The sequence below is a fragment of the Plodia interpunctella genome, chromosome 21 (genome assembly GCF_027563975.2).
Source record: "Plodia interpunctella isolate USDA-ARS_2022_Savannah chromosome 21, ilPloInte3.2, whole genome shotgun sequence".
NCBI classification, from domain to species: Eukaryota; Metazoa; Arthropoda; class Insecta; order Lepidoptera; family Pyralidae; genus Plodia; species Plodia interpunctella.
In genome coordinates, this window is record NC_071314.1 from 5922450 (window position 1) to 5939572 (window position 17123).

General features: G+C 34.9%; 3 protein-coding genes across 4 annotated transcripts in view; 1 reads left to right on the forward strand and 2 right to left on the reverse strand.

Moving 5' to 3' along the window:
- Positions 1-297: 297 nt before the first annotated feature.
- On the forward strand, positions 298-3404 carry LOC128679126 (uncharacterized). Its single transcript, XM_053761153.2, has 5 exons — positions 298-967; positions 1467-1590; positions 1763-1943; positions 2157-2279; positions 2562-3404. Exons 1-5 carry the CDS (start codon positions 836-838, stop codon positions 3070-3072), a joined length of 1071 nt encoding a protein of 356 aa, XP_053617128.1. The 5' UTR covers positions 298-835; the 3' UTR covers positions 3073-3404.
- Positions 3405-3414: 10 nt separating this feature from the next.
- Positions 3415-6912, reverse strand: LOC128679127 (protein D3-like). The gene is made up of 5 exons (XM_053761154.1): positions 6782-6912; positions 6034-6122; positions 4866-4989; positions 4311-4524; positions 3415-3597 (listed from the first exon to the last, which is right to left on the reverse strand). The coding sequence occupies exons 2-5, from the start codon at positions 6112-6114 to the stop codon at positions 3459-3461; spliced, it is 558 nt and encodes a 185-aa protein (XP_053617129.1). The 5' UTR covers positions 6115-6122; positions 6782-6912; the 3' UTR covers positions 3415-3458.
- Positions 6913-8723: 1811 nt separating this feature from the next.
- The window catches only part of LOC128679125 (uncharacterized), a 75094-nt gene continuing 66694 nt past the window's right edge, over positions 8724-17123 (reverse strand). For both annotated transcript variants that reach the window (XM_053761152.2, XM_064436642.1), the window contains one exon: positions 8724-9949. In XM_053761152.2, the coding sequence (XP_053617127.1) occupies positions 9354-9949 (596 nt within the window). In that variant the 3' untranslated portion in view covers positions 8724-9353. The remainder of the gene's footprint in view (positions 9950-17123) is intronic.

Below are 17123 nucleotides of genomic sequence, written 5' to 3' on the forward strand. Positions count from 1 at the left end.
ACTAGCTGCGCCCTGGGGCTTTGCTTCTGTGGTAATTTCGGGATAAAAAGGGATACCCTATGTGATATTCCACGTTATATTCTACACATGTACCAAATTTCATAACGATCCGTCCAGTAGATTTTGCGTGAAATAGTAACAAACATACACACAAACATTATAAATGCGAAAGTTTGTGAGGATGTACCGGACTCACAAACTTTCGCATTTATAATGTTTCCAAAAATTGTGTGTTGTGTTCCGAAGTTGGCGGCAGTTTTGGGAGTCTTCAAGGAAAAAATTCCTTGGACTATGAAATATAAATGGTCATCTCGAGTCGTGGGTAATCAATTTGATCACCATGTGTGGCTCAGTGCGGTGTCATGCCACATAGATCATCAAAAAAAAAAATGGTTGCCTGTAAAGTCGGTTTTACGGGTGAAGATTTTACGTGACAACGTCTTTTTACGCGCGCGGCAGACCGATCATAGTTGAGTGGGAGAGAGACGCAAGGCATTCGGCGGCCCTCTCTCTCATTCGGTGACTCATCGTAACGTTACCGGGCGTTACACTTTTTCATAAGTGACTCCCAGCCGCAACCTAATTTAAGACGTTGTCACGTCAAAATGTTATGAGGCGCAGATATAAGAACATTACATTCAATATAATGCATGGATTTAGTAAGTAATTGCATGATGTAATTGTTCTAATATCCGTGTTATGAGGGGAGTATAGATAAATCTTTTGGCTGAACGATATGAAATTAAAAAGCGCAATGAAGTCTTGTCAAGTTTGTTGAATAGAAATATATCATAGAAAGTCTATATGCTTTAATGCAGTGTTTTTTAGCGAAATTATGTATTTAATACGATTATTTTTGTTAGTAGCTATTATATCCGAATCACATTATGCACTACCAGATCTTACGGAACCATATGTACTTCAAGTATCAGATTTTGTGGCAAATCCACCAAAGAGATTAATAAAAGTAATATGATTTTTTTTATATCATCATCATATCATCCACAAGAAGCCCGCTACTGAATATAAGCTTCTACCATAGAGTATTCCCGGCTGCATTCGGGGCTGTGACGCTGCAAAGTTGTGAGTGAAAGTAATCTTTCACGTTGACCCAAAACTTTGCATTTTGAAATTTTTGGAATCTAATCTAATTTGTTAGAAAAGAACTGACAATTTACAAACGGCGACGGAACACACATTTTCCAAACTAGCTTAGCTAAAAATGCTCTCGATCAAATTCTCTTTCAGATAAAAACTAGATCAAAATCGGATCCGTTATCCGTTTGACTGCTACGATGCCACGGATAGACATACATATACACAGGTTAAACTTATAACTCCTACTGTCGTGGGTATTTAATATACAATCAGCGAACTTTAGTTAAGCAATATATAACAGTCAATTTTTGGGCCATATTACAGAGGCCGACAGTACTTCTACTACATATATTATTAATGTCTTGCAGGTAACCTTTCCAAGCGGCGCAAAAGTAGCAGAAGGCAATGAATTGTCAGTAGATGAAGTAGAGGGGTATCCTAATCTATCATGGGGTGCTGAAGAAGGGGTACTTTATACAGTTCTCATGTGCGGTACGTTAAAAATTGTCGCGTATTATGCCATCTCTTGACTTAAATTATGGATTTAAAATTGTCAATACAATAGTGAAACCGGCATCAAAATCTATTGCGAGGTTTAAAAGAAGAAAGCTTAGAAACAGCACGCGGCGGGCGACTTCTCTTTATAATATGCAGTGTTTTTCAGATGCTGATGCTAGATATCTTCATTGGCTGAAGATCAACGTGGTTATGGATGATATCTCGACCGGAGACACCGTAGTGGAGTTGCTCAACTCCCACCCAAGGCCAGGCACAGGGCTACACAAATACGTATTCCTCGTGTACAGACAGCAAGACGAATTATTGTTTGGAGGCCCTTATCCTAAGTAACTATGTTAACTAGTTCTTTTTAAGTAGCCTTGATTCTATCAAAGTAACCCATCACTGGCTGCTAATCTTCCTTACGTACTCAGGTAGCTGAAATTATTGGATGTACAAAGCTTAGATGTGGTAAGTGGGTAGGTCTTTAGAGTGTGTATATTCCGAAAATCCCACGAGATAAGTAATAAACAGAATTTAAGTATAATTTATTGTTACAGTTCCACATTCAAAGGTCGCTTGAACTTCCTTCCTGATGAGTTTGCAGCTAGGTATCGTCTCGGTGACCCTGTGGCTTGTAATTTTTATGTAACACAAAATGTCCCGACTACAACGAAAAAGCCGTGAGTTAGAGTAGCCGCAGCTTTAACTTTCTATTTATTTTTACTTCTGAATACAGTATGACTCAAGAGTCATATTAAAGTATTAGAGTAAAGTCTGTCAGGATTGTTACGGATCAAGATCCGTAACAATCCTGACAGACTTTAGATTAAAAAAAGGGATTCTTTTGCCCAACAAATGTTTCCTATTGCTAAGAAAAATACTATCAATAATAATGAATAGATTTTCAATGTCCATTCATGCATAACGCGACTTAGTGATTAAACTATGCCATTTTATTTTAGATCACAAGCAAACTTAGAAGAAATTCAATTGATAATGACAAAGATGCAAGAAGATATGAAGGTACAAAAAGACGATATTTATGATATCAAAAAGGATATACGTATCAATGTGTTAAAGAAGTTAAAATGTTTAGAAGCGAAGTGTGCATATCTGGAACAGGAGCAAGATGTACAGAAGAAAACAATTGACAATTTGGAAGGATATATGAGACAGAAAGAGGAAATGAATGATAAAAATAACAAGAATTTACTGTTTTGTGGAATAGAAGAGGATGAATGTGACTATAATGGGTTGGAGGACAAGGTGTTGAAAATTTTAAATAGTGATTTAAAAATTACATGCGACAATTCTGCCATAGAATATGTGAAAAGGATCGACAAAAAATGTGGTAAATATAAAGCTGTGTTGGTCACATTGCTCACAATGGGTTTGAAATTACACATTTTGGAAAAACAAAAAATGCTAGAGAAAACCGAGTTTTCCGTCAAACAAGAAAGCGACGTCAAATAAAACTGGATATAGTTAAGGGATAAAAGGAGAAAATATTTTCACACAAACGATTTCTAGACGATGTTCTGTATATAGGCGAAGACATGACCGAGTTTTACGGTATTAGGGTACATGAACAACGCAACGAAACGACGCAACAAACGTGGCGCATTTTGTAAGAGAAAAGGTGAAAATCCAAGGAAAATATTATAGCATATATGAAAAATAAATAGCGAAGCCGAAAACAAGTAAATAGAGATTGCAAAAGATAGGAAAATACGAGAACTAGAGGAAGTTACTATAGAACTTTTAACTTTTTGGTGTATTGTTTAGTGCCATAGATTTTTTATAGAGTAAAGATAATTTATTATTTTACCAATTATTTTATTTCGATAAATATATTAATTTTAAGCTCCCAAACTCTTATACAGCAGAGGGACGAAAGAGTCAAACTGAGCTCTGTAGAAGTTCCCTCCAACTGGTGCGCCCAGGTTGTACTTCTTCGCGAATTCGTTGGTGGAGAAGGCTGCTCGACCTTCAATGGATCTGGAGAAGAACAAGATTTAGTTTTCGTGTTGTCCCGCTTGTCCCGTGGTGAACAGTGTGATGAGTATATATATAATGAAGATATGTATAAATTTATTCATATTATTACATTAGAGTGTATTAAACACTTAGGCAGGCATTTTTGACACAAGTTTTTATTTTCGTCCACAGATATAAAAACACTACAGTGTTTTTGTCAGGAAGATCATTTTATATCATTTTGACAACCTCGGTGGCGCAGTGGTAAGGTTCTTGCCACTGAACCGAAAGGTCCCGGGTTCGATCCCCGGTCGGGTCATGATGGAAAATGGTCTTTTTCTCATTGGCCCGGGTCTTGGATGTTTATTTATATATGTATTTATTATAAAATATAGTATCGTTGAGTTAGTATCCCATAACACAAGTCTCGAACTTACTTTGGGACTAGCTCAATATGTGTGATTTGTCCCAATATATTTATTTATTTATTTTATATTCAACGCGTGATTTTTAAATCACGTCCATGCAAACGTTTTGGAGTTCCTTCGTCGGGATCCGATCGTTGGTGCACCATTAAATCATGCTAAACAATGCATTGTCATGGAATCTGAAGCGACGTATCAAATTTCAACTCTAAGAGGAGAAATTTAACTTGCAAGATATGATAGCGGACAGACAGACAAATATCGTGACAGATGAAACTAAACAACAGCTTGTAATAAAAATAAACTAACCTATTACTAAGTCTCTTTTCGTCGAAGTTCAGTTTGCCAGGTTGCTTGTATAGAATGTAGACGTATCTATGGATGCCGGTGCCTTCAGGTGGGCCAGAACCAATGTACCCTGACAGAGTCTCGCCAGCCGCCACGTTGTTGCCAGGGATATTGACTACGAGCCAGTGATGCCACTCACGGTAGACCTTCTCTGGACCATCGTAGTTGTCAGGGTCTGAAACATTTTAGATGTACAGTCCCCAAATCAAGTTACGTGCGGCGTGTGGTTCCGCCTTAGAATAGGACCACCATGTTCATCCGTGGATGACGACCTCCATGACGTAGTGCTCACTACGTTTGCCTACTATCTGGAGGTCCCAGCGCGAACGGAGGCAAATAGTTATATGAAAAAATTTGTCTGCGGGCCGCCAATACAAGCTATTAATGTATTCCAATAGCATTCTATACAATAGCATTCCCAAACGTTGTTGTCAGGTAGATGGCGGTAGTAGTCGTAAAAGTTATTTCAAATGCCGTCAAATTTGAATCTCGACAAGAATGAATTAGAAAACGTACCAGTAAAGACCAGTGTGTAGTAGGCGTTAGGGTCAGCATCGTAGGAGACAGTGGGCTGGTCCTTCACCTGGGTTGGAGTCAGCTCATTGCCCAAGTTGGCCACGGCTCCGCTGGGGTAGCTCAGCTGAAACGTCACGCATTATCTTATACCTTTACTTTACCGCGGTTTTCCGAACTACTTCCCTGGCTCAGCAACCCAAAGATAGGATCTTAACTAATATTATAAATGCGAAAGCTTGTTGCCTCTTCGCGCTCTGTCTACTCAACCAGTCTTCTCCAAATTTTGCATACATATAGTTCGAAGTATGCACTAGGACATGGGATACCTTTCATCCCGGAAAAATAACTGTTTCCGTGGGAAATTGTTAGATTTTATTCAAGTCGCGTAAATGTAAATAATATTATTGGGGATCAGAAGCATCAGGCTCCATTTTGGCCTCCGCTACTAAAATTTTCCAATCTTTTCTATTATTGTTGTAATATTCCGTAGGGACTACAATTTCATTATAATTATTAGCTGTCGCTCGCAGCTCAGCGCAGAAATTACATTTTCTAAGTTACCAATGTCTTGGAAAATCATATAAAATAAAATTACTTTTAGGTGAATCACCTCAATCCATTACTCAATTTTGAGGCTAAAGAAGGACAAACTAAAAACTAATTAACTTTCACATTTTCAATATACTTAGTATGGATGTGAATTAAAGTTATTAATGACATATATAAAACTTATGTCACACTATACTTATCTATAAAATGAATTATAACAATCGTTCCTAATCATTTACGCAATTAATCACCAAATCAGTCAGATTAACCGATAAAAACCTAATAATATAATCGTAAACGATATAGTTGGATATTATTAGACTTTTATCGGACTTATGATAATAGATCATGATGTCTACATCATGATTTGTTTATTGAAATTTCTCAATTTTCCTTTTTATCAATGAATTCTTTTGAACTAGAAGTAAATCACAATATATTTCTTGTCTTTTCACTCATGTTATTACTAAATGTTATATATTGGCATGTTGTCGTCAAGGATGATATGCATGCCAATGGTCTGACATCTAGGGATGCCGACGACCATGTGGAGACGAAAAGGGAAGCAAGTGGTTCTCAATGCTCAAACTCAAATTATTAGAAATTAAGTATTACTTACTTTAACAAGCGCAGTAGGTGCGAAGGGAACGACATCGGGCAGTATTTTGCTTGAAACGAAGGCCTTTGATACGTCGGTCATGGTGGCTCCTATATACAAATAGGTACAAAACTTTTTTAAACCTTTCAAGCAAAAAACTTGTTAAAAAAAATTATTATTATAAGAAAGGACTTCGAATACCGCGAATGTAGATGGTTTTCCGTAGTAATAATTTAGTACCTATATTCGTGAAAATTCACAATGCAGCGTGAATTATGTCGTGTTTTTATGTTTCATGGATGGTAGAACTCCCCAGTTTGTTGAAAATAAAGATATTTGACACGGTTGAAAGTTGTAAATTTCACTATGTTCGTGCATCTAAATACCTCGCCTGGAAATAGATTCCTTTCGTTTCTTGTCTAAAAAACGAAGTACTATTTTTTATTAGAGCATAAGGAGGCAGATCCAATAGCTTTATGTCTTTAATATAAATTACTAGCAGCCGGTCCCAGCTTTGCTCGGGTAAAAGGTGTTACGTCTGTTCCTACTGTGCCATGTTTCATTAAAATTGGTCCAGGAGTTTTTGAGTTTAATTATTACAAACAAAAATAAAAAAATTAAAATCTTTTCTTTTTATTATATTATTAGAAATTTTTACTAGCTGTTGCCCGACACTCCGCTCTCCAACTATCTCCACACCAAAAATCAAATCGTTACTCCATTTGGACGTGATAAATGGACAAACAAACACATATGAATACAAACATACCTGTAAGTCGTGTTTCCCGTCCGGTCTCCTAAACAACACTGAGTTTATAAAAATTGCAATAAGCAGCCATTGTGCGATAACCGATAACCCGCATATTTTGTGGTCACCTTATGAATAAGTAAGTGTAGTTACTTAAATAAAACCTATGTATGTATTGTTTTATCAGAGCAGATAGATTCTGTCTTGTATGTTTTGACCTTGGTGGTAGGTAGATATTTACAACAACACTCAACGGCCCACATTAAGCACTAAGTCTAGACATTTTTTTACTCTTCATTGCTGATTGTTCGATGCGAAGGACATCACTATTTATATTTTCCGTTTTGTTCAACAGCTATTTGCCATGAATTGTGATCCTGAGAATATAGGGGCAATAACATAATACCTATAGAATTCTTATGTACCTACTTTAAGGTACTGAAAGAAAAAATAACGAAAATATGTTACTAACATTTTTATTTTTCAAACAATCTATGAAACAAGAAATAACAACGAACAAATCATAACGTATACACGTACTATCCTACTTAGTTTATTATTATTTAAATTTTGACACAAAGTTATAAAATGTATGACTGTTTCGCGTTATGATACATCAGTGTACACATTTAATGGATATTTTTTTTTAATATTCATGTAAAAAATCTTTTGACAGTTAATGACACATAGAAAAAAATTAATGTCAACAAATATCTTCGGTGTAGTCGCTTTGAATGCAAACTAACTTAAAAATAAGACCAAGAGAATAAAATTATGAACCGAATGCTGATAGATCAGTCAGTTAGAACTTATATATTGTTATTAAACTATACAAGTACACATATATTTATCATATTTTTTAACAATTAAGGCTCCAGGCCTGTTAAAAATGCTATATTCCATCAATTAATCATTATAATGCTAAGAAAATGAATGTGAATGGAATATACAGTGCAATTTATAGGTACAAACATAAAATTTTACTTTTTTAAATCCACAATTTGACTGAATGAAGAAATTCATTTAACAAGCAGGAAGCCAAATAGTTGTCGACTAGAAATGTTATAAGAGTCAAATAAAATCGACTTAGAATATAAATTAAGCATTTTTATTTACAAATAATATAAATAACCTACAAGTTTCTTTATGAAACTGGCCCACTTCAATCTTCTAACATAAGATTGGTGGCATTTCAACGTCTCAAGTCACTGAAAAAGTTTTAAAACTACAATTTCTACGTAGCATTTTAATTACAAATAAAATTTTACGCGAAAAATATAGGTATATTTTTCTAATTACGAAAAGTATATTTTTCGGATGTCACCATTTTTCTTTTGAATGTTGCTAGCATAAATTAACCGTAGATTTACGCGCGCTTTGGCGCTCTAAGTGAACCTGAAAATTTTGGCTTATTTTATGAACTAATAATTTGTTAGATTTAAGTAAGATTTTACAGGTTTTAATAACATTTTATTAAAGTTCTAATAAATTAATCAATGATTTTGATTTTTAACCAACAAACTCACTCAGAAATGTTCCGTTAGGAATTACCTAGATATAAACTTGCTCTTTAATCAACAGGCACCAGATGCAATGTCATTAGCACATATACAATTTGTTACTGGCATTAAAATTTTTATTTTATATTATATTTTATATAAATGTTACAATAATGAACTTAGTGAAAATAAAAAATATATATGAATTAGTTTCATGATAATCTTATAATTACTATTTACACAATCCCGGCCTTCAATCCATTACATAAAATAATTAATAATAATAATAATATTTTTTGTGCGGTTTTGTGTTGTAGTTTTGAGAGGAAATTATAAAAATTTAAATGATTCAATGATACAAATCGATTATTGTATAAATACACATTAACATGGATACATAATTATGTTGCTGACTGTACAAACAAAACAATTTTGATGAAAACTGGGCGATTCGATTTAGGTAGGCCTATTTTTTATCACAAGTTCAGGTGTTAAAAAATTGGCGGTGCGAAATTATAGAATGGTGATAAACTTATACAGGTAATCTTATCATAAACTATGTAAATATCATTAATAATTGTAAAACACATTTATTAATATGGATGGATCAATTTAGGGTACCGTCTAGTGTTCGGCTGTGCTGTGCAAAGCTAAGTCTCGAACAACCAATAGAGTTTCGGTTAACAAAAGTTCTATAGTTTAAAAAGTAGTCCTTATGAACTGTGCAATATGCGCTATTACTGAAAAACCGATAAGGCACAATTTTAACTTAACGTTAGCAGAAATGACACCCTGCGAACTTTTGACAAACGAAATTAGCTTCAGTTAGCACAACATAGCAGAGTCGAGTGCGGGCCTTAAAAAATATTGTGTGTATTTACTACTAGTATACATAATGATTTATGTATCTACAGATTTATTCATATAAATAGTGAACGTACGAAATTGGGATCAATTTTTTTTAATCCGGCGAAACCTCAGGCAGAAAAATTAAAATTATCTATTGGCGAAACCACACTACTATTTAAATATAAGTAATGTAAGTAAGTATTATTTTCGTTTGCACAAAGATTTAAATAATTTGTTTTAAATGTTTAAACCACTTGAACAGTAGCGAAGGCGCTAAACGTGACTTTCTTTGGTGGCTCCGCGCTGCAAGTCCTGACAACCGGTCGCTTGCTGCCATCTTGCTGATTCGTCTTCAACACTGGCTTCAAATTTGCCACATCTCCATGAGACTGCGCCTTGAATCTCCCTAGAGTGTTGCTGTGGCTACCCAAATCTCTCAGTTTATTCGTCAGACCTGTGATCCTGTTGGATATGTTCGAATGATTTGTCTTCTTCACGTCATTCTGTTTTTTAGGTTCACTTAGCTTTTTCGGTAGCTCTAAATTTTGGAGGGAAGTGAATTTTCTGTGTTCTGAATTGAGGACATTTCTCTTTATTTCTGGTGTCGTTCTAGGGAGCCTTGGTGGTCGTGGGAGGAAGTTGTTCGGCCTGAAGGATAGTGGAGCGAGTTGTGGCTTCGGTTCGGTAAGCCTGTAGTACTGGATTGGTTCTATTCGTGGTTTCCTGAGAGTAAGGGCCACGGCCATCTTGGTTGGGCGCGCGAGGCTGTCGAAGGCTGTGGTGGAGAACTGGGAGCGGCTGGTCTTCCATTCCTCACGGTCGGATTCGTAGCCGGTGGTCACTGGAAAGAAACGGAAATAGTAATTAGAAGGATTTAAAGATGACGCTAAGTTCCCACAAAACAAAGAGTTTGCCAATTGGTTTTTGATATAGAACTGTGTGAGTGTCGGTGCCATTAATACACATGAATGGCCATAGAAAAATAAACAATTTAATATGAATCGTAAACATCAACAGGAAGCGGGATCAATTGAAATCGAGACAGCAGCGGTGATAAACACACATATGATGGAATAAAACGCAAACAATCAGTTACATCAGTTACTCGTGTAATCTCGCATGCAGCGCACACTCTTCCGCAAATTGCATGTTAACAAGATGCTGACCCACTAGATGCCGCAATGTCAACATTATTTTGAGAAGATTACGAATTAACAGCGTGTCTGCATGTTGGAAATATACTATCAGTGAACTCAATCGAATGCGAATACGAACATACATTGCAGAGTTTGTATTCTCTTTTCTCTTGAGTCTTTTATTGCTGCCAGAAAAAACCACCAATGCATACCTCGTAGCAAATTTGCCGGTATTGACAACGCGTAGAGATTAATTAACGGCAACTTGATGTGTGTATATATAAAATTTGCCGATTGTGTCAAATCCCTCAAACTAAATGTTTGTGTGTTTTTATTTGGGTTATTGAAGCCATGAGTTTATGCAATTCTGTTAGTACAAAACCTAACACTTTTGTGGGCAAGAGAATATATTGTTTGTTAATTTTATTGCTACTTATTTTAAGATTGGCTGATGTACTCATGTACATATTAAACTAGTAATATATCTCTAGCCAGTGAAATCACCTGCATGACGTTGAATCCTTTTCATTCCTAGACTTTCCATCCTTCCTTTCTTCTATAAGCTTTCACCATAGGGTCAATAATTGAAATCTCCAATAAATTATCTATAAATAATTTTAATGTAAATTTTAAGTCCAGAAATGTTAACTCGTATTAATTAGTCCATCTTAGAATAATTGATAAATATCAAGAATGCAACATCCTTATATTTTGTAAGCTCTGTGTACGCATAACCAATTAGCCATCAACCATACATTTTAGGGGTTTTTGAAATTTAACACCATTAATTTAAGATTCAAAATTGCTAATTTAATGATGATCACATAATTTGAAACTGACCTTGGTTCTCTTTGATATTAATTTTACATTAATTAGACGTTCTTTCTTGACTGTTACCTTTGAACTTTTGATAATCTAACCTTTTCTTTGCTTGATATATTTTTAATATGGGTACTTCAAAGTTTTTAATGAAAGGAACTTGCGCGCGAAATTTCTTTAACGGCATTGTGTACTTTTAGTGACCGAAAATTCATAAGACGTAAATATGAATATTCAAGTTTTCACTTCTGCAGGCTCTCCGGAGTGCAACATTTTTTTTTTAATTATGTTTTTTTCGGTTCACCATGTGCTGTAAGAAATTGCTCATTGCATCATTCATTCATTCATTGCTAATTTCATGTGTCTAGTTCAACTTGAAGTGCCATATAGTTTTTGATTCCCGCAAATCAAAAATATGCGACATAAATGGCCATAAGTATAGTATTTGATCGCGTTCTAGATTAAAACATTACGAGATTACAATGAACTACTTAACCCAAACAGAAATAAGTACATTGATAGGTGCAATTGTTATGAAAATGATAAATATTAATAAGATAAATGAGTACATTTTTTGCTAATACGATAACGAAATAAGCATTATATTATGTTGTTTTATTTTAATGCCGGAGATTAGTGAAAATATTATTGTACACTTAAATATTCCGTAAATCTTCCGTTATCACTCTTAATATCATTGCTTTTTCCGCATTGAGCGTCGGAGCCAGCTTTCCTACTTTTTCTTATTTGCAGAAAATATGTCGAAAATTTAGTTTCAAGACATCGACCAAGTAATAACTTTTGTTGAAATGCAATCTTTGCTTATAGTTGCAATCCTGTGTCAACAATCAAACAACACGTTAGAAAATCAATATATAAATAAATATTTTGTCGTCGATCGGTCGGTTATATCGGGATGTTAGTTCTGGAGCTAACTGTTTATCCAATCTGGGGAATGTCATAGATATTTAAATAATAATATAAGCAAAAAGAAGTGACATCTGTTATTTTAATATGACAATGTTCATTACTGTCCATATTTTTTAAAAGTCGAGCAACGTAATATAAAATTAATAAAAGTATTCTGATCCCCTAGTTATTCCGATCTATCCACAAGAACTGATTCTTGTTCATAAATAGGAATAACTCGTGTAGGCTTGTGTGAATTCGCGCGCGATTTTATTTGAAGCATTTATCAAACGGCGAAAATATAACACGTCTATGGTATTTTCACTCTTCTACACATACGAGCGTAAGAGCCCTGCTAGCTTTTCTGTCTGTATTGTCTGTTTATCTTGGTAACAGGAAGCGACTTCTCAAGAGTCTTTGATCTTTGAAGTGATCTTTCACTGTACTTTAAACATCTACGTATTTAGCGAAGCGATTTCCAAGCAGATGGAAGGAATATATTTAAGTAAATATTGTCTCAGGCATTTTAGATTTGCATATTTCCCTTCTAAGTCAATTTATTCTAAAATAAAACCTTTCAGGCCATGTTTTAAATTGTATAGAATTTCTCACAATTGGAAACTACTTACTGGCATTTCGGTACGACCACTGCTGAGAAGAAATTTTACTTTTTTGTTTACTTTTATCTTAAGAACATCTACTCAGACATATGCGGTAACCGTAACCGTAACCATGTAGGTACGAAAGTATCGATTTCGGCGACATAACCCGACCGTGAAGGGCAGGTTCGATTCCCGTGCGACTCATGCGCACCACTCGCTTCCGTGTAACACATGATACGCTGTGTCATTTGTAGGTAAATTTTTATGTTTATGTAATTTATTTATTTCGCATCGTACACATTTTTTTCACACTACAATGTAATATCTTTTATACTTATTTTCTTCTCTGTGCATGCGGAATTAAAAAAAATGAAGATCAGCGTGAATTGGTAACAAATAAATAAAACAGCCGTCTTAACCAACAATTTGCTTTAGATGACAGATTTAACTGTAACAATTCACCAGAAATCTGTCGTAAACAGAGCAAATCCTTAAAAGGAATTCTCAGTCAGATACAAAAGTAGGTAAAGCACGCACACGCATTACTGACCGCACTGTTAAGTTTTATTTGCCAAACAATTCCAAGCTGCAATCGGTTTTATGAGACGTGTGGTTGGGCTCGCATAAACTAAGTACTTATGTGTTTATAGGGCTAACACCGAAAGAGACATAACAAAAAGATTAATTACTTGACAAGGCACTACTCAAATTCAAATTCAAATTCAAAATTCTTTATTACATCACTTATTGACGTCAAAAAAATTAACGAAAACAAAACAAAAAAATTTACGTTAAAAGAAAAATTATTGAAAATTGTCACACAAAAAAAAATATATATACATAAAAAGCTAAACGTACGTAATAATGTCATCAATCAATTAAATATGTTATGAGGATACTGCACCATGCTTGGGCCAAACATTATTGTCGTTCACATAATCATCAGACTTTTAATATGCCTTTTAACAAAGTACTTTTTACAAATTGAAACATACTACCGTGGACTAAAAAACAGAGCTATAAAACACGTACTCGTAGCACGTCATTGCGTCCACACGTTGCGTACACGATATGGGTAAAATAGATAGCGTGTGGACGTTGGTAACGTGCTACGTGTTAGTATGTTTCGTGGTAGGCTCTTCAGTGGATATTGTAGCAAAAAGCTGATTTGTATTCAGAAGTGTTTATGAATGTGAACTGTAGGCCTACCATCAACTTTTACAGAACGATTCCAATGTAACTCAGTTCAATTTAAGAACCTAAAATGAATCGCATTCATATAAAAAATTAAGTCGATGGTACGAATTTGCGATGCAGTTCTGTTTAGGTCGTAAAGTGGATCGCGTTAAGAGATGATGGTATTCCCCCTGTAGCTGAACGTCTGTTATATTTGATACAAAGAATACTACTAGGTACCACACATTATTAAAATGGAAAATATCTTATTTTATCGTCTACCTTACGAACATCTTACAAACTGGTGCATAAGCGCTAGACAAACTATTGATCTAAAAAATGAAAATAAATCTTCTTTCTGAGATGGTTATAGAACGTGGATCAAAGGAACTAGCCCGTTTAAATACATACAGGCAACCCTGTCTCATAAACATGTGCACTAAACTTCGACTGACACACATGAGCTGTGGTCATAGATTACGAAAGTTAGAAAACAGACTGTACATAATTGAGTCCACAAAGTATTTGGGACGTGTTTGCTATTGTATAGTTTGTAGCTACAACGTCTTAGATATTAATTGAAATGTAAAACTAAATAATAAAACCTAAGTTTAAAACCGAGACCGTGGGAATTTTGGGAAAAAATATGTTTGGGATATAATATCTATCCTAGTCCTAGTATTTCAATATCACCAATTTAATAACAATTACCTCTGTTTTGGTCCAATGGTTGACTATTAGAAGATGCCACAATTTTACGTTTTTTTTTTTACAAAACGTGTTTAAAACCAATAAATTTGAAAAGTTTCATTCTTTATAAAGAGGTGAGCGTTTGTGACTTTGTGAGTTTGTATGTTTGAGGCGGGTAATCTCCGAAACTACCGCACCGATTTCTAAAATTCTTTCACCATATGAAAGTTACATTATCCAAGATTGTTATAGGCTATATTTTATTTCAAAACTCCCACAGGAGCGAAGACCCTGGCAACATCTAGTTATAACCAGTCAATATCCATAGTTATACAGTATAGCTTGCATCTCAATAGCTAGATAGGGACGGAGACCGGTTGGTAGACCATCAGCTGGTCAGGTGACATTGTTTGGACCTTAGGAAGAGGTGCGAAAGAAAGCTTATACCCAGCAGTGGGATGATACAGGCTGAAAACATAGATTAACAAAAAAGAAAAAAATGAATCATGGTTACTACATACATACATACATACATAGTTACTAATACTAATTCCATAGGTACTCCACGAATTACTTACTAATTCCATAGTATGAATATAAATTGTATCACAAATGACAAATGTTTATGACAAATGTACTGTGCATGTGTACATAAATAAACAAACTCTATTTGTTTTACAAGTGTCGTGGGTGTTTCTAAACCTTTGCCTAAGAAAAGTAGAAAGTAATGGCGGAAATACGATGAGCAATGCAAATAACTTTAAGTGAAAATAAACATAAGTGAAATTAACAAATATTGCAGAAATGACAGTTCGTTTCTTATCTTTATTTATGTTTTAAAATCGGACAATATTATTTCAGGATAAATAAAGGTTACGGCGGTACATCTATAAAATCTTCAGACTGGGCATTTAGATCGGTCAGAATACCTATTTGAAAGTAAAGAAAGAATTGACAAAAAACCCAAAAATTGTTTCTAAAAGTCAATACTTTGACCATATTATATTGTCTTCTCTTCATAGTTGTGTTGCTCATGACTGAGGGTCGTGGTCATTACTTGGAATTAAACACACACAACAAATTTCTTGGCATTAGTAATGGAGTGTTTTGCCATTGCCTTCTCCATTTCACACACAAGTTAATAATCATCAAGTGTGCAGGTTTCCTCACGGTGTTTTTCCTTCACCGGAAGCAAGTGGTAATCGATGAAAACATACATGAGTCAGATTGGTATATAAACTCATGAGGCACGAGTAGTATTAGAACCTGGGACCTTCCGATCCACAGGCGGGGATCTTAATCATTACACCACCACCGCTTCATTTTCTCTTTATTATATTATCCGTCTTCATAATTCCATCGCCCAATAGCTAACTAAATAGTCGCCCGCAGCTTGGCCTCCAGTCCCGCGCTAAGTAGCTGGTCAATATTGCTTCATATTCACACTTTTTTGACAACGCTGACATGTGACGGACACTAGTATTGTACAAGGTGACGTCGATTGTTTACAATTAGTTTAGTTTAATTGATTTTTATTTTTATAATGCCTAAAGTAGCTTATGCAGTGACCTAATAATACCGTTTTATATCGATGTTTCGATTTCATACAATAAAATGTAACAATTTCAACATGTTATACTTATAACTTATTAGGGAGGGTTGCACCGTCAACTTTGACGTGCGCAGAAAAACGCGAAGTAAGTACCTACACCATTTTGTCTGTCAGCCGCGGCGCACCAGTTAAAATCAACGTCAAATTTGACGGTGCAACTCACTAATTTTAACATCAGTCATAGGCTATAAGGTCTAATTTCAAATTACTATATGTATTTTGTAGACGTAGGTACTGTGTGTGGGCGCTCGTACGTATACCAATGCAAAGACAAATGTTAAAATCACTTTACAAACATGTTCCAACTTTTATATGTGTTTGGAGCAAAATAGATTTAACCGTATTTTCTGTAACACTCAAAATGAGTGTCATAGAAATAATTATGTAACAGGTGTTACCTTTATGAATGTGTTACACTAAATATACATATATATAGGTACTTAGTGTTTGTGAGTCTGGTCTAAAGTGCAGATTAAGTTTCAAAATCTTCTCCACTTCGCAGGTCTTCGGCATCTATTATTGTATAATTTTTACAAGATTATTTGTATATATACAATGTATATATAGACAAATAAAAAATACCCCGACTTTCAATATTCATTTCGCTACAACTTTTGAACGGCTGAACCAATTTTCATGAAACATGGTTGAGAACACTCGGAATAAAATTATCTATGACACTAAAAAAACTAAACGAATATCGGTTCATCCGTTTGAGAGCTACGATACCACAGACAGAAACACAGACAGACACGTTAAACCTATAACACCCCTCTTTTTGCGTCGGGGGTTAAAAATTCAGTCGATTACTAAAGTGCTCATTAATCATTTCACGCTGTTTATAAATGGATTAGTTTAATACAGCAACATCTTTTCCTATTGAAAACTCCTCAACAATGAGGTCGGAATAAGAAATACCTTTGTTAAACTTCTGTTTTGTATTGTACGTATTGTCGATGCTGTGGTCGTGAGCAATATTTGATGATGATGTAACTATGATTACTTCGGTCGTTTTGGCGTCACGGTTTTTCCAAGTATTGGAAAAATACTAGTAAGAAATTTAGTATAATC